We start from the raw sequence: 22,918 nt of genomic DNA on the forward strand, positions 1-22,918 counted from the left end.
AACATCATACCCTTGATATTGTCAGCCAATTAATTCCTTAAATACTCTAAGTTAGCAAAGTCCTGCTGATTTGATTTTATCTGTCTTTTAAGACTGATCTTTGATCATATCCCATTCCAGCTGGACTTCCTCTCCTCTCCTTCCCTCCTCCATTACTGACAGTGTGGGATCTAATTACCTCATCACTCCTTAATTTATTTATGAAAAGACTGAGGTTAAAGAAAAGAAAGAAACTCCTGAGCCCTTCGGGACCTTCTGTAAAAGCTTGACTTTCCCCATTCCCTCCCTTGTGCCGGATATAACCTCCTTTTGTGTCTCTGGCAAGTTGGAATTGGTCTTACTTACAAATTTAGATAAATAAACTTCCCTCCCAGGGCTGAGTGGGGCCCAGCCCTGCAGGTTAAGCCTGGCCTGCGGACTCCCGATGGATCAATCAATCTATCAACAAGAATTCATTGATCCCACAGGAAGCAGCTTTCAAAATCAGCACACAGCTCCTGGGCATCCTGGCATCCTCTTCACAAGACACTTGGGGAAGAGGAGTCTTTTGAAATTTTAAATTCTATTATAATTATTACACAAATAATACATGGATATGTTAATCTTTAAAAAAAATTGAACGACACAGTAATATGTGGAGTAACAAGTGAAAGGCTTTCTCTGCCTTTCCTTGCATCCTATCCCACTGTCAACAGTTTGAGATTGTATCCTTTTATTCAGACCATTTAACAATGCGCTTTCCGACATGTACACCTACATAAATAAACATCTAATTTTAAAACTAACATAAATGGGATCACAACCTAGTGCAGTTCTACCATTTTTTTTTTAAACAATATGTCCTGGACATCCTTCCAGTCAGACCACACAGATCTATTTTTTAACGGCTGAAATAATATTTCACAGCACAGAGGTACCACTATTTATTTACCCTTCACATAGTTTCGAATTTTTCAGTATTTCAAGGACCAGTTCTCTGGGAATTATCCAGTCAATCATGCATTTATTGTGGGCTCACTATGTGCCGCGCACTCTACTCGGGGTTGGGGGTAAACAAGACAAACACCTAAAAATAGTTTTGAGTGATGGAAAGGGGGCATTTTCTTTTCCCAAGAAGACAGGCTGAAGATCGGTCTCTACATCGACCCAGGAGGCCGAGGAGTCCCCCGCCGTGTCTTCCCAGCAGTGAAAGGGGCCCCAGGACCCGTCGGTGCCGGCGAAGAAGACGGGTGGACGCCGCGAGTGCGCTTTTCAGGAAGAGGGCCAGAGAGCTGCAGGCCTGCAGCGAAGAGTCGCTCATCACACACTACGCGCCGGGGGCTGGGCACGGAGCAGGACGCGGGGCGCAAGTCCGGCGGGGCGGGGCCGAGCAGCGCGCGACCCTCGGCGCGCTCTGGGAGGTAAGGACCGGGGCGGCCTCTCTGGCCCCCACTCCCGCGGGCTCTATGACACTGCGTTGGCTCGCGGGACGGGGCGCGGTTGGCTGAGGAGGAGGAGACCACTTCACGCTGTATATCTCTCAGTAAGCCTCGCGCGGAACTCTCGCGAGAAATAGGAAGTACCGCGCTTGCGCACTGCTGTAGCGTCTGGTGGCTGTTGAAGGTCCGCCGGCGGGTGTGCGAAGGGAGACTGTCCGTGTGGAGGCCACTGCGCCCCCCGCGACTCACCACCATGAGCAGCACTTTAGCTAAGATCGCGGAGATCGAAGCCGAGGTAATGGGCGCTCGAACACTCCGTCCGAGCGTTCCTCTTCGGCGGCGTCTCTCCTGCCTGAGCTTCCCTCAGCCTCCTCAGGACCGGGCCCGCGTTCCTCGACTCCCCTCAGCCCGGGCCCGCGTTCTACACCTGTGCGCCTTAGTCAGTGCCCCTTTCCAGCGTTCTGCTCCTGTCTGAACATTGTTTCTCTCAGTTTTCTCTTTTTATGTGAGCAACACTGAATCCTATCCCCCCACTTCTGCCCTGACCTGCTCGCGTACTTCAGTATCTTTCCTTATCGTCCCTCGAACCGCCCTCCCCTTCCCCAGTCTCTACTTTGATGACCCCCTTTCCCAGAGTATTGCTCCCGGGAATATGATCTGGATGTAAATTGTCATCTGCGGTGGCTGTTGATTCCACCTGGATTGTTGTGTGATTGTATGGTCTGAAGTGCTCAGAGCTCTTTAAAATCGGTTGGGGCACACCAGGTACAAGCAATTGAAAAGGAATCAGCAACTGAGTTTTAGTCTAATCTGTGAATGCTGATTGTAATGACCTTGGTCATGTTTCTTCTGTTTGGGCTTCAGCTGTTTGCTCTGTAATGCGGGGAATGGTCTGGGTGATGGAGAGAATGGATTTTTACTCTTTTAAGTCTGACTTAAAATGGGTGTATTGAAGTTAGTAGGACCTAGATAAAAAACATCATTCTCTCAGAGCTGGGGGAGCATTCATTCTGGATGTTTTAACTTGTAGGAACTGCTTCTGATTTATGGCTGTGATTCCTCCCTTATAGATGGCTCGGACGCAAAAGAACAAGGCCACAGCACACCATCTAGGGCTGCTTAAGGCTCGCCTTGCTAAGCTTCGCAGGGAGCTCATTACTCCAAAAGGTGGTGGTGGTGGTGGACCAGGAGAAGGTTTGTGTTTTGCTTCGACTTTCTTTTTTTGGTGTAATTTTTATTAAAGTAATAAAGGCATATGGTTTAAAACTAATTAAAAATTTTATATCAAAGTTGATTTGTGTTTCCTAAGCCTAAATTCTTGAATTGTATTTATTTTATTTTATTCTACTGATTTCTTTCTTTTTCTTTTTTTTTTTTGGCCATGCCACGTGGCTTGTGGGATCTTAGTTCCCTCAGCAGGGATCGAACCTGGGCCCTGGCAGCGAAAGCTCTGAGTCCTAACCACTGGACCACCAGGGAATTCTCAATTTTACTGATTTCAAAGGCGAATGAATATTCTCTAAGTGAACTAGGGTTTTATTTATGTATATCCTGTACTGATCCAAAATAGATTTACGTTGGCTCACTGAAATATGTAAATAAATAGTCAACAAGATAAAGGAAATTGATACAAAGGGAAATGAAGGTAGAAAGAATAAGTTGAAGCCGAGAGATAAAGTTAGGATGAAAAGTAATGTCATAAAGTCTGTACACTTCTTAGAGAAGGGCCACAAATTTGGCTTTGAATTTGTTTGCAACCCATTGTAAGAAAAGAAAACTCTGTCAGTGACACAATCCCCAGAGTTTGTAAGAAAAAAAAAGAAACCGATTTTTTAGATCAGTGGTTATATAATATTTGGGCCCTAAATACTGTGGGTACTAGAAAGGTATATAACATGTAGAGGTGTAAAGTTTTTACATCAAACACTCCATTAAATATTGTGAATTGCTATGGGGGAATTTTGTGTGCTTAAGCTCTACTCTAGAGATAAACTGTAAAAAGTTGGAGAAATAGGTTCTAGAGGGATAGGCAACCAGAATGTAAAAGGAATTACATGAGTCTCAACACTCCCAAGGATAACTTTCCTCCTCTTTTTCATATTTGTTGATGTTTTAGGATTTGACGTTGCCAAGACAGGTGATGCTCGAATTGGGTTTGTGGGTTTTCCATCTGTGGGGAAGTCAACACTGCTCAGTAACCTGGCAGGGGTATATTCCGAGGTGGCAGCCTATGAGTTCACTACTCTGACCACTGTACCTGGTGTCATCAGATACAAAGGTGCCAAGATCCAGGTGAGTCAGGCCTGCAGGCCAAGGAAGGGAAGAAATCAATTCTTTCTTTCATTTAAAAAACACTTATTTGGAGCTCTCTATACGCCAGGCCTGATCTTTGATCTACCAGGCCCTCAGTGTCTAGTAGGGGAGATAGAGCAGTACATAAAAACAATAATACAGTGGGATATCGTTTGTGAAAACACAGAGAAAGGAAGGACTCCTTTTTCCACCTGAGGATGGAGGTGGGGGAAGGTCTGGTAAGACAGAAAAAGCTTCATGAAGAAAGTGACAATGGGGTGGGTTTTGAAGTTCAAATAGAATTTCACCAGCCGGAGAATGTAAAGGACAGCTTTAAGCAGCCGTAACCGTGAACAGCCTGCTGTGGTGTGAGCTTAGCTGTGGGACAGGGAGTGGTAGAAACTGAATCTGGAAAGGTAGGTTGGAGCTGAATTATGAAGGATCTTATGTGCCTGCTTAGGAAGTTGAATTTTATCTTGTACATAGCTAGGAGCCATCAGAAACTTTAATAAATACCATGATCAGACCCTTTTTAGAAAATAATTCTTATCTGTGAGGCTTAATGAAGTTGTCGTCTTCAGAAGTTCTCAGATAGATGATAGATTTAGGGCTCCCAAATGAGGAGTCCGCTTGGGTATGAAAGAAGGTATGTGTAAAATATAATGGAACACATTCTGTTTTGGTCCACAGCTAAGAAGGTAAGGTTCTGAATTTCATGGCATTTGAATCTAGACTAGAGGTTCCCAAAATTTCTAGGTTCACAGCACCCTTAGTGTCTCAGCAATTATTTCCTGACAGCTTTTCTGGCCCCAGTAATTTTTTATGGTGCTCCAGGCCAAAAGAAATAACCTAATGGTTCTGTTTGTTAAATAGTTAGAGCCAAACAATTATTTATGTCCTTACAGCTCCAGTTATTTACTAATGGGATATGGGCACTGTTGGGTACCATATAACTTCTCAAATTTTGGAATCAGATTGGATACTGCCACATTTGTTTCCTTTTCCACACTGATTTTTGTGTGGTGCTTATTTTTTACCATAGTAATCGCTGAAAAATCCAACTTCCCAAAAATTCGGATCTGATGTGATTGAAAGCAGTGTAGTAGGATCTAATGGTGAAATTGTGAGCTTCTTGGATTTAGTAGTTCCCTTAGTGCCTGACAGATATTAAGAACTGCTGTTTCTCTTGAAAATTTAGAACGCCCTGAGTGCCTTGGCACATCGTTTGGAAACTCTTGGTGTAGGCATTTGTTTTCCTTCTTGCTGAGCTACACAGTGAGTTGTGAAGTACATTCATGCTTCTTTATTATAGAATCTGAAGTAGGGAAGGACCAGTGTCCTGGTGGTATTTTCAGTGGCTTTTTTCTTTCTGGTTAGGTACCCATGCAGATACTGTTAGGACATGTACCTTTCTAGGACTCCATGTCCAAATGTATATAGTAACAAGAATGAGGACACTTAGGCATATCTGGACCATTGCTTAATTTCATCTGGTTTCAGAGTCTTTGGCAGCTCAGAGAGTAACCTCTTTCCTGATGAGATGTTATGGCACCTCTCTCAGGGCTTCTGGGTATATCAGAATAAATAGCCACTTAACCCCTCTCTTTCCTTGTCTTTTCCTCAGAACCTTCATTTATTTCAGTCTCTTGACCTTTTCAGGTTTTTTTCTTCCTTTTTTCCATGGTACTTTCTTTTCCGTCTGTGCCCTCTGCCTCTGTTTTTCCTTCTGACTTTCTCCAGAAACCAAGTTAAGTAAGCATACTAGTAGGTGTGTTTAACTGGATTAAAATGCCCTCAAATGTTTTTTTAAAAGGCTGTTTTGTGGCAGAGGACTCATTATCTGTGACTTGGTGGGGAATGGTGTACAAAATTAGAACCGCCTAATAAGAATTATAAAGAGGTAGAGTTCTGTTTTTTTTGTTGTTGTTGTTTGGAAAGAAGATCTTTTTAACAATAAAGGTGCCTAAAAATGGAATGGTGGGCTTCCCTGGTGGCGGCGCAGTGGTTGGGAATCTGCCTGCTAATGCAGGGGACACAGGTTCGAGCCCTGGTCTGGGAGGATCCCACATGCCGCGGAGCGACTGAGCCCGTGAGCCACAACTACTGAGCTTGCGCGTCTGGAGCCTGTGCTCTGCAACAAGAGAGGCCACGATAGTGAGAGGCCCGCGCACTGTGATGAAGAGTGGCCCCCACTTGCTGCAACTAGAGAAAGCCCTAGCACAGAAACGAAGACCCAACATAGCAATCAATCAATCAATCAATTAATCAATAAAATAAATCTTTAAAAAAAAAAAAATGGAATGGTACCTCTTGAGGTAATTAATTACTATGTCTGGAGGTGTTCAAGTAATGGCTGAACCACCACTTAACCAGGGATGTACATATGTATACATATATATCTGTATACATATATGTGTGTGTGTGTGTGTATATATATATATATGTATATATATAGACTTGTACATGTACCTGCTTTAATCTCTGAAGGCATTTGAGTTTGAAGTAGGTTAACATACAATTCTTAAAATCCTACAGTTACATGATTTGAAGAAATATTTTTTATTTTCTCATCTCTTAGTTGGTTGTAATCTGAAATTCAGAAATGTAAAGCATAGACTGTTTTTATTGGATGAAATTTAGTTGCCACATTCAAATAGTTCAATGTAATTTTAAATATTTAAATAGTTTAATGTAATTTTAAATATTTCCCTCTCAAGAAAAGCTAAAGTTAACTTGCTTTTACATTTGTAGGGGCTTCAATAAATTTCTCCACCATGTTCAGCTGCCATGGTTAGAAAGCTCTTGCTCTCTTGTCTCAGTATAAAGCCTTTTGCTGATGGAATACTTTTTTTTTTTTTTTTAAGCAGACAGGGATTTACAAAGTGATGGAAGTAGATTACAGAGTCTTTGGGAGGGCTGAAGAAATACACTTTAGACTTAATTTCTTAGGAACAACTGACGATAGACTTTTTGTTTTTTCAGACATCTTTATTGAAATGTAATTCACATACAATAAACTGCACAGGAAGTATACAATTTGATAAGTTTTGACATATCTATACACTGGTGAAAATATCACCACAATCAAGATTGTGAGCATATCATCCCCAAAGTTTCCTTATGCCCCTTTCATCCTGTAGTTTACATGTTAAGAGTTTTATATAAATAAGACCATGTGTAAATATAAATGTACTCTCTTTTTTTTGGCTGGCTTCTTTCACTTAGCATAATTATTTTGAGGTTCTCTTATATCACCCTGCTTCCCCTAATGTTAGCACCTTACATAAACGTAGAATAATTATCAGTAATAGATTAACTCTGGTGCAGTACTAGTCACTAAACTATAGAACTTGTTCGAATTTTTACCAGTTTCCCCACCAATGTTCTTTTTCAAGATTCTATTTGCGATCATCCCATGTTACGTTCGTTTCTTTCTCCTATTCTCCTGCCATCTGTAGTAGTTCCTCAGTCCTGTCCTTCATGATCCTGACACTCTTATTTATTTATTTATTTATTTATTTATGGCTGTGTTGGGTCTTCGCCGCTGTGCGTGGGCTTTCTCTAGTTGTGGTGAGCAGGGGCTACTCCCCGTTGTGGTGCGTGGGCTTATTGCGGTGGCTTCTCTTGTTGCAGAGCACAGGCTCTAGGCACGCGGGCTCTAGAGCGCAGGCTCAGTAGTCGTGGCGCACGGGCTTAGCTGCTCCGCGGCATGTGGGATCTTCCCGGTCCAGGGCTCGAACCTGTGTCCCCTGCATTGGCAGACAGATTCTTAACCACTGCGCCACCAGGGAAGCCCTATCCTTAACCACTGCGCCACCAGGGAAGCCCTATCCTGACACTCTTAAAAGAGTGCTGATTAGTTATTTTGTAGACTGTTCCTCAATTTGGATTTCTCTGATGTTTTCTCATGATTATACTGAGGTATTATATTTTTTTGGCAAGCATACTACAGAAATGGTGGTATGTCCTTCTCAGTGCATCTTAGGGATTCATGATGTTAGTATATATTATTGGTAATGTTTACTCCCATCAGTTGGTTAAAGTGGTGTCTGTGGGGTTTCTCTACTGTAAAGCTATTATCTTTCTTTTTGTAGTTAATAAATATCTTGGGGGAGATACTTTGAGAAGATACAAATCCTGTTTCACAAACTTGCCCACTCATTTTAGCATTCGTCTGGATCTCATCTGCAAGTTATTACTGTGCTTCTTGCTTAATGGTGATTCTCTATTTTTCTCTTTCCTACTACATTTGTTAATTGGAATTCTATTATATGGAGGAGCTGTTCCTTCTCTCCCATTTATTTATTGAATTTGTGTCATTGTGGGCTCATGGATATTTATCTTATTTTATGGATTATAATCCAGTACTACCATTATTTTATTACTCAAATTGTTCCAGGTATGACTATTAGGAACTCCTTCAGGTTGGCTCCTTTGTTCTTTCCAGAGACCCCCATCTTTTTGTGTGTAATTCCTTATTTTTTGGTACCACATGATGTTCCAGGCTAATCTTACATTTTCCCTGCCCCAGCCCTGGAATCAGTCACTTCTGAAGGAGCGCTCGTTCCTTTTATTGGAGACAGATGTTTAGAAATCAAGATCTGGTGTGCTCATTGGCCCCCATGTAGCCTTTTAAATCAGTGTAACTAAAGTTTCCAAGTCAAGGCAGGTGTATTGAACATAAATTACGTTTTTTGAAAGAGAAAGGGTAGCTCAATTTAACTGATGTATCAGTTTTAGAGGAGGTAATGTTATTTATTATGTAGTGAGGAATAGGAAGGACATTTTGAGCAGGTTCTTGAATGGAAAGTTGAACTCTCTAAGCACCTCCTGAGTTCGTTCTTTTTCCTTGTGGTTTATTTAATGTGAAGTTTATTTCTGTAATATCAGATATGCTTATAGCAAAGGCTAGTTATTGTTGTTGTTGCTGTTTTTTGGCCTTGCCGCAAGGCTTGTGGGATCTTAGTTCCCAGACCAGGGATCGAACCCGGGCCCTCGGCAGTGAAAGCACGGAGTCTTAACCACTGAACCGCCAGGGAATTCCCCAGCAAAGGCTAGTTTTAGATGATGTTTTGATAAGCTGCAACTATATACCTGTCTCTTCATGTGGATAATTCAGTATTGGCCATACAGTAGTATGGCCCTTGGTATTTTCAGATTTTACATATGCTCTTAACAGACTCTCAAGGGCTTATAACTATAGTTTGTGAATTTGAATCATGTGTGCTATGGATTTGGTTTTGATGTTCTCATCATTAAGTACATACACTGTGACTTCTGTGAAGTTTTACTTTATTGCATTTCCTGGGCAATTGAGTGGTCATTTTCAACTGGGGACACTTATCAGAGTCACCCATGGAGCCTTTTGAAATACAGATCAATATCTGAATCCTACTTTGACCCTTCCAAATCAGAATATACATGGATGAAGCTCAGATATCTGCATTTTTAATTGTTTTATAGGTGATTATTATGTGCTTGCCTGATTAAGAATGGCTGCAGAAATTTTTGTGAACTGGAGGATTCACAAAGGTGTCAGGATTTATTGCTTGTGAATGTCATGATCCAGTTATTATCTGTAGTAAGGAATTTGTATGGAGGATCAACCTTCTGAAAAGTGGGGGAATATTGAAAAATATTAATGTAGAATAATGGATTCAGGCCGCCAAAATGTGGATTATAATCTTGTTTATTAAGACTGTGACTTTGGGCAAACCACTTAACCTCTATGAATCTCAACCAGTATCCTTATTCACAGACTTACTAGGCATTTTGAACTAGATAAAGTATGTAAGAACCTTGCAGCTGACATTTAGTAGATGCTTAGTAAAAGTAAGATTTACACATTCACTTATAAGGAAGATTGGATTTGGATCTCCTAAATTTTGAATACTTGAGAAATAAATCATTCTGTTTGATCTGTTCAGATTTATAATCAATTTTTCCTTTTCTCTCCTTAATCTTCCAGCTTCTGGATCTCCCAGGTATCATTGAGGGTGCCAAGGATGGGAAAGGTAGAGGCCGTCAAGTCATTGCAGGTGAGTGTTCCAGGGCCACCATCCTGGGATATCATCCCTTTACTGGGTACTGTTCCTTTAGATGGGCCTGTTGGGCTTGGAGTTGGTACCACAATGAAGGGCATAGTTTTACCTGACTTCTCACTGGAGTAGAATGTCGGAACTTGAAGGGACCTCAGAGAGTAACAGTCCAGATCCCCATTTGCAGAGAAACACTAAGGACAGGAGAAGTGAAGTGCGTTGGTGCAGTGTTGCACTGTTGTGGCAGATTCAGAGCTAGAACTCAGGTTTCCTGACTCCCACCTATGCCTTTTCTTCTTCTTTCCTTTTTATTTAAAGTAAAATACTATAAAAGGATAATCATAGGGGAATTCCCTGGCAGTCCAGTGGTTAGGACTCTGCACTCTCACTGCCGAGGGCCCGGGTTCAATCCCTGGTCGGGGAACTAAAATCCCACAGGCTGCAAGGCACGGCCGAAAAAAAAAAAAAAAAGGCTAATCATAAATTGCAATAATCTGCTACCCCACCTCTTTTCACCTTTACTGTCATTCCCCATTGGCAGGTACTGTCAAGTCTTCAACTGTTTCTTCTATTTCATATTTTAAAATGTTATGCTTATATTGCTATTTCATGATTAATTAATTTTAGATACCATCTGTTGGTTTCATGTTATGGTAGGAAATTAGCTCTCTCATACTCCATGTCTCTTTTCCTATTCTTTCAAAGAAGTTGTATCATAATTTTTAGTTAACTCATTAGTCATGGTATATATTATTATGTAATGACTGTCTGACTTTTGTTGTGCTGAGATAAGTAGTGTGTTATGACTTGGTTTCTTTTCTGTTGATATCTGTTTTTGAAGTTTGTTTTTCATGGAGTTAATAATTGGTTCTTGTTTTATTTTGTTTACTTTTCTGTTTGTTAATATTTTTCAAATGTTCCAATAGATCAAATGCCTATTAATCAATAGTTTTCTAGATACTTGAATACAGTTCCAAATACAGTCTTACTGATTTCATTATCTCCCCTCAACCCTGACACTACCTTCCTTTACCCTTTGTCTTTATGCTTCAATCTGGATTGGTTGCTTTCTAGACCAACACTGTCCAGTAATGGAAATGTTCTACAGTAATGGAAATGTTTTGAATTTGTGCTGTCCAATATGGTAGTTGTAGGCATGTGTGGCTGTTGAGCACTTAAAGTGTGCCTGGTGCAATTGAGTAACTGAATTTTAAATTTTATTGAATTTTAATTAAATTTGAATAGCCCCAGGTGGCTAGTGGATGCTGTATTGGATAATGCAGCTCTAGGCTTTTGGCATGGCTGTCGTCCTGAGATTTTCTTTTCTGTTCTTGTGTGGGATCCCCTATTTCTTAGAGTCAGCGTCTTACCTTTTTTGGGTTATTTTCATGTTCTGCTGAAGCACATTCTTTAGAAACTTACTGAAAAAGAGTGAATGATAGGTACATTGTTCTGGTTTTTCTTTTCATGTTTGAAAAGATTTTTATTCTACCCGTATATTATTAATTTAGCTATTTATGGAATTATAGGTTTGAAGTCATTCATGGATGACTATCAGAAACATTATGCTAAATTAAAAGAGCCAGGCACAAAAGACTAGATTTTGTATAATTCAATTTATATGAAATTCTAAAACATGCAACTTAATCTATGGTGACAGAAAAGCAGATCAGTGGACTTCCCTGGTGGCGCAGTGGTTCAGAATCTGCCTGCCAATGCAGGGGACACGGGTTCGAGCCCTGCTCTGGGAAGATCCCACATGCCGCGGAGCAACTAAGCCGTGCGCCACAACTACAGAGCCTGTGCTCTAGAGCCCATGAGCCACAACTACTGAGCCTGCATGCTGCAACTACTGAAGCCCACGCGCCTAGAGCCCGTGCTCTGCAACAAGAGAAGCCACCGCAATGAGAAGCCCGCGTACCGCAACAAGAGAAAGCCCGTGCACAGCAGCAACGAAGACCCAACACAGCCAAAAATAAATAAATAAATTAAAAAAAAAAAAAAGAAGGAAAGCAGATTAGTGGTTGACTGGGAATTGAGGGGAAGATTGATTGCAAAGGGGTATAAGGGAACTTTTGGAGGTGATGGAGATACTCTGAATCTCAGTTGCTGTGGTAGTTATACAGGTATATACATTTGTCATCAAACCATGTGCTTAACACTATTTATTTTTTATAAATTATATCTCAAAAAAGTCGACAAAAAATATGCTAACTGGATAATCTTATTCTTTTAGAATTCTTACTGTTTTAAATCTTTCTGAACTTTTTCAGGGATTCAGGTTATTGCCTGGTTTGTATCTTCATTCCAAATTATTTTTCTACTAGTGTATCTAGAAGTTGACACATCCTCTAGATACACTAATAGAAAACAAAGAATACATTGCAGATTGACTTCTGGCATAAATCTTTGGAAAGCTTAAGAACTTCATGTGTGTCTGTGTATTTATTTAAAAAAAATCCTTTGTCTCTTAAGTGTAGGAACTCTATACCACCCCCTCCCCTTTTTGGAGTATTTGAATTATGTTAAGTCTTTAATGAGCTTTGAAAAAAATTTTATTTTCAATCTTTCAGTGGCCAGAACGTGTAACTTGATCTTGATTGTTCTGGATGTCCTGAAACCCTTGGGACATAAGAAGATAATAGAAAATGAGCTGGAAGGCTTTGGCATTCGCTTGAACAGCAAACCCCCCAACATTGGCTTTAAGAAGAAGGATAAAGGAGGCATTAATCTCACGGCCACTGTAAGTGGAAAAGGTGATATGGGGCAGGTTGCTGAAGGGACTGGGGTGGAGAGTGGATTGTGGTACATGGACATTGACATTTGGAAATTGCCTGGCTTCTCCCAGCACTAATTGAGGTAACCAATGATGTCGTAATGACTGAGAGAGTAGGACAAGAGTCGGTCTCAGACTGACTTACCTTTGTGACTTTATTTCTTCCTTTGGGTTATTTGGGGTGGTATGGGACTAAAGACCAATATTATGTTTGCATGAAGTAGATGGCTGCAGATACCATCTATTTTCATTCATTCAACACAGATTTATAGAGCACCTACCATGGGCCACACATTGTTTTAGGCTTTCAGGGGGAATGGAAGAGGGAGCAAAATAGACAAAAATTCCTGCCCTTATATTCTAATGGGGAAAGTAGCAAACAGAATTAATGAGTGATTATAGTATATTAGATAATGATAAACTAAGGACAGAAGTAAACTAGGGAAAGAGGATGGAGAGTGTTGGTGGGAGGGTTGCAGTTTTAAGTAGGTTGATCAGAGAAATCTTCACTGGGGTGACATGAAGGAGTGAACTAAATGAATATCTTGAGGAAGAGCGTTTCATGTAGAGGGAACATCCAAGTGCAAGGCCCTGAGGTAGAGGGTTCCTTTGCACGTTTGAGGAACAGCAGAGTGAGCAGGCAGGAGAGTGGTAAGAAACAAAGTCATAGCATAGGGCCAAACATGCTTTTATTTTGCAGGAGATGGGTAACTTTTGGTTGGGTTCCAGTCTGTGGAGTAAAATTGATTCAGGTTTTAATGGAATCAATCTCACTGTTTGTTGAGAACAGACTGAAATGGGTTAAGTACAGAAGCACAGAACCCATTTAAGAGGTTATTGCAATAATCTAGTCAAGAAGTGATGGCTTCTTAGACCAGAGTTGTAACATTGGAGGAGATGTGGAGTGGTTGATTGTGGAAAGATTTTGGAAATAGTTGGTAGGAATTACAGCTGGACTGGATATGGGTTGTCAGAGAAGGAGGTGATGGTGAGTTTTTGTCCTGAGCTAGAAAAATGGACTCTCATGACTAAAATAGGACTTTGTGTAGAATAGGTTTGGAGAGGAGGGGAAGATCAGATGTTCAGTTTGAGATGCCAGTAACACTCAAATTAGACCTCCAAGTGTTACTGTCAAATAGGCATGTGAGGAATGATCTGTGTTGGAGCTGTACATTTAGTGGTTATCAATTTTAAAGCCATGAGCTTAGCTGACATAACTTAGCTGAGGAAGCAAGTATAAATAGAAAAGAGGTTCAAGGATTGAGCTTTGTGACACCTCCCTCCATCCCCCACAATGATTAGATGCTGGGAGATGGGAAGAATCAGCAAATAAGACATCTCAGACAAAGAAGAAGGAAAACTGGAAGAGTTTGGAATCCTGGAAACCAATTAAAGAAAGTGTTGCAGATTGGTAGAACGATCAATTCTGTCAAATGCTGCTTCTAAGTCATATAATTGAGGACTGAGAATATCCTACAACATTTAACATTCTAGAGGTCCAGATTATTTGACTGGCATAGGTTTAAGCTGTCCTGCCCAAAAGATCTTTTCTATTATCCTGTCATAATGTTTGAACATTCTTTCTGTATTTTTGCTAAGGCTGCCATAATAAAGTACTATATAGACTGGGTGGCTTGAACAACAGAAATTTAATTCTCTTAATTTTGGAGACTGGGTATCTGACATCAAGGTGTGAGCAGGACTGGTTTCTTCTCAGGCCTCTCTCCTTGGCTTGTAGATGGCTGTCTTCTCCTCCACTTCATATGACCTTCCCCTCTGTGTCTGTGTCCTAATCTCCTTTTCTTGCAAGGATGTGAGTCACACTGCATTAGGGCCCACCCATATGGCCTCATTTTAATTTAATTACCTCTTTAAAGACCCTATCTCCAGTCACATTCTGAGATACTGGGGTTAGGTCTTCAACATATGAATTTGGGTGGGGATGGGGACACAATTCATACCATAGCACCTTCCTTTAAGAAGGAAGATTTTTAGTGTTTTTTTTTTCTCCAAACGAAAGATTTTTAGTTTTTGAGTATTTCCTACTAAGAGTCAGATACTCTCATCCAGGATAATGGTCTTTAGAAATAAGTTTGCACCTTATCTAGGATTATCCAGGTACATCAGTAGATACTCTTAGGAGGTTTTTTTTTGCTCTCTGACCAGTCATTGTCTTCTATGCCCATTCAGTGCCCTCAGAGTGAACTGGATGCTGAAACTGTGAAGAGCATTCTGGCTGAATACAAAATCCATAATGCTGATGTGACTCTGCGTAGTGATGCCACAGCAGATGATCTCATTGACGTGGTGGAAGGAAACAGGTACTGACTAAATGTGCCTGAGTTTGAATTTGAAGCCTTGTAATAGAAACAACATTGGATTATGAATCTGGCAAACATTGATTCTAACTCCAGTTGTGCCGTTATCTTAAATAATAGTGGGCCTTGCTTTCTTTAGCTGTAAAATGAAGGGTTGGTCTTGATTGCTGACATCCTTCTTTACTCTGCAATTTGATCCTGATAATCTAATTGCTTGTTTCAGTTACTTGCTGTGAACTAGGCTATCCCCTAAGCTCTGTGTCATATGATGGTCGAAGAGGGTAGGTTCTCAATCTGCTCTCACAGAATTAATCCATCTGAGAAATCCTGTAGGCTGTTCTGCAGAACTGAGAGCAGACTGGCTGTGTCTATTTTCTCTAAGGGAACAGAGCTGAAACCCTATTCCATGAGACATTACTATTACTAGTATTTGAAATTAAATAATAATTGAAACTACTGTTAAAATTATTTCTGGCATTTTAAAATAAATAAATAAATTTATTTATTTATTTATTTATTGCTGCATTGGGTCTTCGTTGCTGCACGCGGGCTTTCTCTAGTTGCGGCAAGTGGGGGCTACTCTTCGTTGCAGTGCACGGGCTTCTCATTGCGGTGGCTTCTCTTGTTGTGGAGCATGTACTCTAGGCGCGCAGGCTCAGTAGCTGTGGCTTGCAAGCTCTAGAGCACAGGCTCAGTAGCTGTGGCACATGGGCTTAGTTGCTCCACGGCATGTGGGATCTTTCCGGACCAGGGTTCAAACCCATGTTCCCTGCATTGGCAGACGGATTCTTAACCACTGTGCCACCAGGGAAGTCCATTTCTGGCATTTTGAAAACAAATAAAAGCTAGTGCTTTGAGTTACGTGTTTTGGAAGTGAGGTAATTGAAGCCTGAGGAGTTGTGGCTTGCCTAATTATTAGTAACCTTAGCTGCCCTATTGATTGAACATTAGGATTATGACATTGCTAGATGTTGTATTAAAAAAAATTGTTTTATTCTTTAAAAGTTATATTATTAGAAATATATTTACATTCTTACAGTTCATAAAACAACTCTGGGAACTGGACTCTGAGACTTGCCCAGGGACACATGTCTAGAAAGCGACAGAGCTGGGAATAAATTCATTCTTTGTGACTCCAAAGCTTGTGTTCTTTCCACTGCAGGATGCTTTCTCAGTAATCAGTTGCATGACTAGGGACTACGGCTTGCGTTTTGTTACTTCTCAACCCATAGTTCACTTTTTGGATGTTCTGCCTTATTTTGGTAGGAAGCTTTGTCTTTTTTTGGCTGACTTTCTTATGATCCCATTTAAGAGTCTCTGATTTGGGGTCCTGGGTGAGAGGGTGCTGATAATCAGACTGACAGTCTTGTCCACAGCTCCAGACTCACATACTGTTTTTCTTCTACAGAGTCTATATCCCCTGTATCTATGTGTTAAATAAGATTGATCAGATCTCCATTGAGGAATTGGATATCATCTATAAGGTGCCTCACTGTGTACCCATCTCTGCGCATCACCGCTGGAATTTTGATGACCTGTTGGAAAAGATCTGGGACTATCTGAAACTAGTGAGGATGTAAGTCTTAGTGGATAGGGTAATATTACTGTAGGATTTAAATCAGACTGTCCTAAAATGATACCCTCTGGAGCTCATTAACATAATCTATTTTTGGAGATATAAATAAGTTAATTCCTATCACCTGTGAGGCTATATTGAGGGCACTTTCTTCCTCAAGATAGAGGTTATCTGAGTCTGATCTCTGGGGTGATGGAGGGCTGATTTGCATTCACACATGAAACATTCCAAGAAGTAGGCAACCTCTGTTCCCTCTGTGTTCTAGTTACACCAAACCCAAAGGCCAGTTGCCAGATTACACATCCCCAGTGGTGCTGCCTTACTCCAGGACCACAGTGGAGGATTTCTGCATGAAGATTCACAAAAACCTTATCAAAGAATTTAAATAGTAAGTATCGTGGGCCCATGGTGCCTTCTTTTCCCTGTGAGGTACTGGTTCTGCTAATAATTCTTAGGATAGTATTATAGAAATTAGGCATCAGGAGATGCTTGCTTTGTTAGAACTTTGCAGTGTCTTCTTAAAACCATGCCAGCTTGGAGCAGGAAGAACCCTAAAAGCCTTTTCAGGTTGGGAGGGCTGACAGTACAAAGTGCTCTGACTTTCTCTCTTTAATTCGTCTTCCTCTTGGCAAACACAAAATGTTAATTCTTCCTGCCAGCATTATACTGGGCTTCACTGGGTACTGAGGGCCTCTCTAAACCTTTTGCATGACCAAATCCCCCTGATCTTTCTCATACTCCTCACTGCTGATACAGGTGGAATTTTTTTTTTTTTTCCCCCACAATGTGTGGCATGTGGGATCTTAGTTCCCTGACCGGGGATTGAACCCATGCCCCCTGAATTGGAAACACGGAGTCTTAACCACTAGACCACCTGGGAAGTCCTGAAAAATACTTCTTTTAACATCTTATTTTGAACTAATTTTAGACTTACAGAATAGTTGCAAAAATAGTAATAGAGTTTCCTTATATTCTTCACCCTACTTTTCCTAACATTATCAGCTCACATAAGCATAATACAATCATCAAGAACAGAGGTTAGCATTGGTCCAATATTATTAACTAAACTATAGACCTTATTTGAATTTTAATACCTTTGCTACCAGCATCCTCTTTGTGTTTCAGGAATCTACATGGGATTTTAGCTGTTACTTCTCCCTAGTCTTCCAGTCTCCCAGTAATATTTCCTTAAGTCTTTCAGTGTCTTTGATCTTGGCCCTTTTGAAGAGTATTGATCAGTTATTTTGTAGACTGTCCCTCACTTTGGGTTTGTCTAATGTTCTCTCATGATTGAAGTGAGATTATGCATTTTTGGTAAGAATACCACAAAAATGATGATGTGTCCTCAGTTTGCATCATATCACCGGATTCATGATGTTGATGTATCTTATTATTTTTTTTTAAAAACTTATTTATTTATTTTTGACTGCGTTGGGTCTTAGTTGCTGTGCGCAGGCTTTCTCTAGTTGCAGGGAGTGAGGGCTACTTTTCATTGCAGTGCACGGGCTTCTCATTGTGGTGGCTTCTCGTTGCGAAGCACGGCACGGGCTCTAGGCGTGCAGGCTTCAGTAGTTGTGGCTCGTGGGCTCTAGAGCGCAGGCTCAGTAGTTGTGGGGCATGGGCTTAGTTGCTCCGCGGCATGTGGGATCTTTCTGGACCAGGGCTCGAACCCTTGTCGCCTGCATTGGCAGGCAGATTCTTAACTGCTGCGCCACCAGGGAAGCCTGATGTTGATATATCTTATTGATGGTAATATTTACTTTGATAACTTGGTTATGTTGGTGTTGGCTGGGTTTCTCTACTGTAAAGATACTGTTCTCTCTTATTTGATAAATGTCTTGGGGAGGTACTTTGAGACTATGAAGATCTGTTTCTCTTCAGATGTTTACCTGCTGATTTTAACATCTATGGTGGAGCTTGTCTGCACATATATTGCTGTGTTGTTTGCTTAATGGTGATTCTTTATTTCCCTCTTTCATTTTACATTTATTTATTGGAATTCTATTGTGAGTTACAGCTAGCTCTTCTCCCCTGTTTATTAATTTAATTCATAATTTATTTATATTAGTATGAGCTCTTAGATATTTATTCAATGGTATTATAATCCAATCCTGTCATTATTTTGTCACTCAAGTTGTTCCAGCTTTTGCCGTTAGGAGCTCCTTCAGATTGGCTCCTGTGTTCTTTTGATAGGCTGCCATCTTTTTTTTTTTTTTTTTTTTAATTTATTTATTTTATTTATGGCTGTGTTGGGTCTTCGTTTCTGTGCGAGGGCTTTCCCCAGTTGCGGCAAGCGGGGGCCACTCTTCATCGCTGTGCGCGGGCCTCTCACCATCGCGACCTCTCTTGCTGTGGAGCACAGGCTGCAGATGCGCAGGCTCAGTAATTGTGGCTCACGGGCCCAGTTGCTCCGCGGCATGTGGGATCCTCCCAGACCAGGGCTCGAACCCGTGTCCCCTGCACTGGCAGGCAGACTCTCAACCGCTGCGCCACCAGGGAAGCACAAGCCATCTTTTTTTTTAAACATTTCCTTACCTTCTGGCACTACTAGATGTTCCTGATTCATAGTGATTTTTCCTACACCAGCCCTGAAATCAGTCACTTATCCAAGAAGCCTGGGTTTACGAGATCTGTGTGCTAGGCATCCTCATTGTTAGTGGGCTGTTGTTGCTTGTAGGCCCTCTTAGCAGACAGAGGTAGGAAATATATGTAAGGATACTAACCTGTGCTTACAAGTACATCTGTATTTCTTTATCTCTCTTGTTTTATGTATCTATCTATTTAATTTACCCATCCATCCTTATCTATCTATATTAAGAACCATCAGTTTATTTATTGTTACCTCTGATTCCAGTTCAACACCACAGGGTTCATTTTAGCCTTCTCCTTTTTCTTATTTTAACTTCTCTCTCCAGCAGTGGGAAATGTGGCTGTCATTATCTATAATCTACTTATTTAATTCTAGTATATATAAAAAGTAGTTCAGACCTGCAACCTATAATTCTGTGAGAAATATTTTAACTAACTGAATTACAGTATTTATGAATAATTCTTTTTATCTTTACAGGCTGAAATTTTAAAAATTGTTTTAAAAACAAGAGAAAATAGAAAATAATTGTAGAAAATTAGGAAAGCATAGAAATAGTTTTTATTTTATTTTATTTTATTTTATTTTATTTATTTATTTTTGGCTGCATGGCATGAGGGATCTTAGTTCCCTGACAGAGATCGAACCCATGCCCCCTGTAGTGGAAGCGTGGAGTCTTAGCCACTGGACTGCAGGGGAAGTCCAGAAATAGTTTTTACAACATTAATACTTGTTTCTGACCCTAAGAATACTGAAAGAGTGAAGTCCTTTATTAAGCTTCACATTACTTTTATCAAAAATAACTGTATCCACACACAGGTGCTAATTTCTGCTGCCCTCAAATCATTATATTTTGGCACATACTTGAATCAGTGAAGGAGAATCTTGGGAGAAGTTAGACATTTTCTTTTTTCAAAATTTATAGATTTCTGGATAGTTCCTGCCTTCCATAGTAACAGAACACTGTTCAAAGCCTCTGAATTGTAGCTTAACCAAGGAATTAAATGAAAGGGGAGAAAAATATTTTGGAGAAGAGACATATGAAAGCAAATAGAATTTTATTTGGTCACTATTTTCCTGTTTTTGTTTTTAAATTATTGCACAAATAGCATTTTAACTGTCTTAAAAATAAAAAAAAATTCAGCTTTAGGCCTACTAATTATGACGTGTCCCTGTTGCATTCCCTTTGTGTCCTTGACCACATGCACACATCCTTTGATAATTTACTATATAAACGTTTCCTCTGTGTTATAAGATTTATATATATAATTTTTATAACCATAGTTTTCCTATCTTTTGCTACTTATGTAAGTTTCTAGTCTTAACGCACAGACCTTTCCCTTTTTATTTCTTTAATCCAAAAGTAGGATTAATGATTATATGGCTTATTATATGTTTTGCTGCATTGCTTTCCGAAAGGGCTGAACCTGTTTACATTTTGCCATCAGCAAAATACAAGGCACTGACTCTATTGCAGGCATTGAATTTGACTGCTAAAAATTAGTTTTCTAACTTTAGATAGTAAAATGGTTACGTTGCATTTATCTTGCTTATTAGTACATTTGAAAGATTTTATATATATTTGTTTTACTAATGGTGATGTATCTGTTCTTGTTATTTGTTTATCTGTTTTTTAAAAAAGTGAAATCTTGTTTAGTGATTATCTTTTGGGGGGAATATAGATTTTTAAAGCAAAGACAATATAAAAATAATATGGCCAACGTTTTCTACCCCTTGGTACATAGTTCTTAGTCTCCGTGAGGCTGGTCTCAGTGTCTTGTTCACTCATTGAAGCCCATGGATAAAAATTACCTTCCTATATTCTAAGAAATCAGGAGACCTATCAGTTATGGTTGCTTGATAGGGAAGGAGAGTTTTCCTAGTTTGGCTGAGGAAGGAGGTCCTACATTTCTTATCAGTACCCACTGATGGTTTCAGTAGACCCCATAAAAACTGGTATTCTCTAACAGTCTGTAACTGACATTGCATTTGTAGGAATCAATTTCCAATCAGTTATTTCAGGGTTTTTCTCTATTACAAACCTATGCTTTCTCCTTTTAATTTTAAATTAGTCTTGTCATACTTCTCATTTGTATTTTTTCTCTTTGACTTTCATAAGTTGGCTTTGGAGCAAGAGGAACCACACAACTTGCGAAAATCTTTGCCACTTTTTATGTGAAGGCTCCAGTGTGCTACACTGCTTGGGAAGCTAAAGCCTTTGGGCTTTGACTGGGGACAGGGGACCTTGGATATTGCAGGCCTTTGGCTCTTAAGAGCTGGAATGCTAAATCTGAGCAGAAAGTGGCACCTAGGTAGATAGAAACTAGGTGATTATTTACACTAACTGTTCTTTTTTTCCTTCCATACAGCGCTCTGGTGTGGGGTCTCTCTGTGAAACACAATCCTCAAAAAGTGGGTAAAGACCATACGTTGGAGGACGAGGATGTCATTCAGATTGTGAAGAAGTGACACCATCCCCTTCACCATCTGCCGGGCCAACCATGGCAGCTTTCTCCATGATCAAACACCTGACTCCAAGCCCCTCCTGGCTTTGGCAGCCACTGGATCAGGATACAGGGGAGGGAGATGGAGGCACCCAAATTGGAACTTCACTTGGCTTAACTTGGTGTCACCTTGTATGTTGAGCTGCATAAAGGATCTGGTAGGCCAGCCAACTATGTACAATTCATGTGTCATTGTCAGAATTTGTTTTGAGAAGGACTGAATGAGGATGGGTATGTGTAGTGAGGCAGCTGCAGAAGGAGTACTTGGGGGCTTGGTCTTGTATGTGAAATGGGTAAAAATGTGACTGCAACATCTCACTTGATGGTTAGTTGTGAGAAACCCTTCCAACTCAGTGTGGGGTTTGGTCCTTTCAGGTGGTCTTTCCCAGATGATACTGGAGAAAGGAAGGACTTGATGTAAGTTAACTGATTATTCCCTGCAAGGCTAGCCATTTTGGGAGATGGTGTAGTGTGGTGGTTGAGTAAAATACTCTGACCAGGCACATCAGGCTTTGAATGTCAGGCTCACCTCTAATTAACTGTGGAATCCTGCATAAATTACTCAATCTCTATAAGCTTCAGTTTTCTCATGTAACATGGAGATGGTAGTAACACTTACCTTCTAGAGTGGAGATTCTTAGTGTTAAGAGAGATGGTACTTGTAAGATGCTTACTAGCACAGTATCTGGCATATACGTACTTGGTGAATGTTGGCTCTTGTTTTCACTGGTTCCTTTCCTTTAATTAGGGCACAGCTGTGTATCAGTGTTGGGCTGAAAGTTGAGCTGAACCATGCTGCCAGCTGGGCGCCACTAAGTGTCTCCCTTCCCATAGCCCAGCCCTTCTCCTGAACTCCCATGGCAGCCCTGGCCCCAACCACATAACCCGAGTGAAAGCATGGAGGCAGAACATTGCAAGTGAGGCAACCAGTGTGATCAGAGCAGGTTTGTGGGTACACATATGTATGGAGGTGGGAGGTTAGGTTATAAGGAGGGGTGGGGTCAAGACTACTTGAGAGGGTACTAAGGACATAATTAGAGGTTTTAGACTGGGAATAAGGAATTTAAAGGGATTGCCTTGATAATGCGAATTGACTGGCAGAAATCTTTGTGTGCTGGACTGGACTGGTGAGAATATGGGGAGAGGGAGGGAGTGGGCATATAGCTATAGAGGAGAAATCTAAACTCGGTAACTGACTGACTTGCTCTTTGGAAGAGAAGTCAAAGATTATTTCAGTATGGATTACAGGGATGATAGAGAAGGGTAGTCCCTGAGAAAATCGAGAAGGGAAACAGATTTACAGGAAGACAGAGTTTGATTTTAGATGTAGTGAGCTAGAGCTTCTAGCAGGTTGTGAGGAATGAGGATGTGGGATTTTCCACATACTCAGCCTTTTCCAGTACTTGTTA

The 22,918-nt window shown here is 40.6% G+C and overlaps 1 protein-coding gene across 1 annotated transcript; it reads left to right on the forward strand.

Annotated features, from left to right (window-relative positions):
• The first annotated feature begins 1,553 nt into the window (after window positions 1-1,553).
• DRG1 (developmentally regulated GTP binding protein 1) lies at window positions 1,554-21,690 on the forward strand. Its single transcript, XM_082416985.1, has 9 exons — window positions 1,554-1,713; window positions 2,489-2,612; window positions 3,535-3,710; window positions 9,679-9,748; window positions 12,322-12,491; window positions 14,715-14,845; window positions 16,251-16,418; window positions 16,684-16,806; window positions 21,375-21,690. Exons 1-9 carry the CDS (start codon window positions 1,672-1,674, stop codon window positions 21,472-21,474), a joined length of 1,104 nt encoding a protein of 367 aa, XP_082273111.1. The 5' UTR covers window positions 1,554-1,671; the 3' UTR covers window positions 21,475-21,690.
• The last annotated feature ends 1,228 nt before the right edge of the window (window positions 21,691-22,918 follow it).

The sequence above is a fragment of the Balaenoptera physalus genome, assembly GCF_965194825.1.
Source record: "Balaenoptera physalus genome assembly, chromosome: 12".
In the NCBI taxonomy this organism is placed as follows: domain Eukaryota; kingdom Metazoa; phylum Chordata; class Mammalia; order Artiodactyla; family Balaenopteridae; genus Balaenoptera; species Balaenoptera physalus.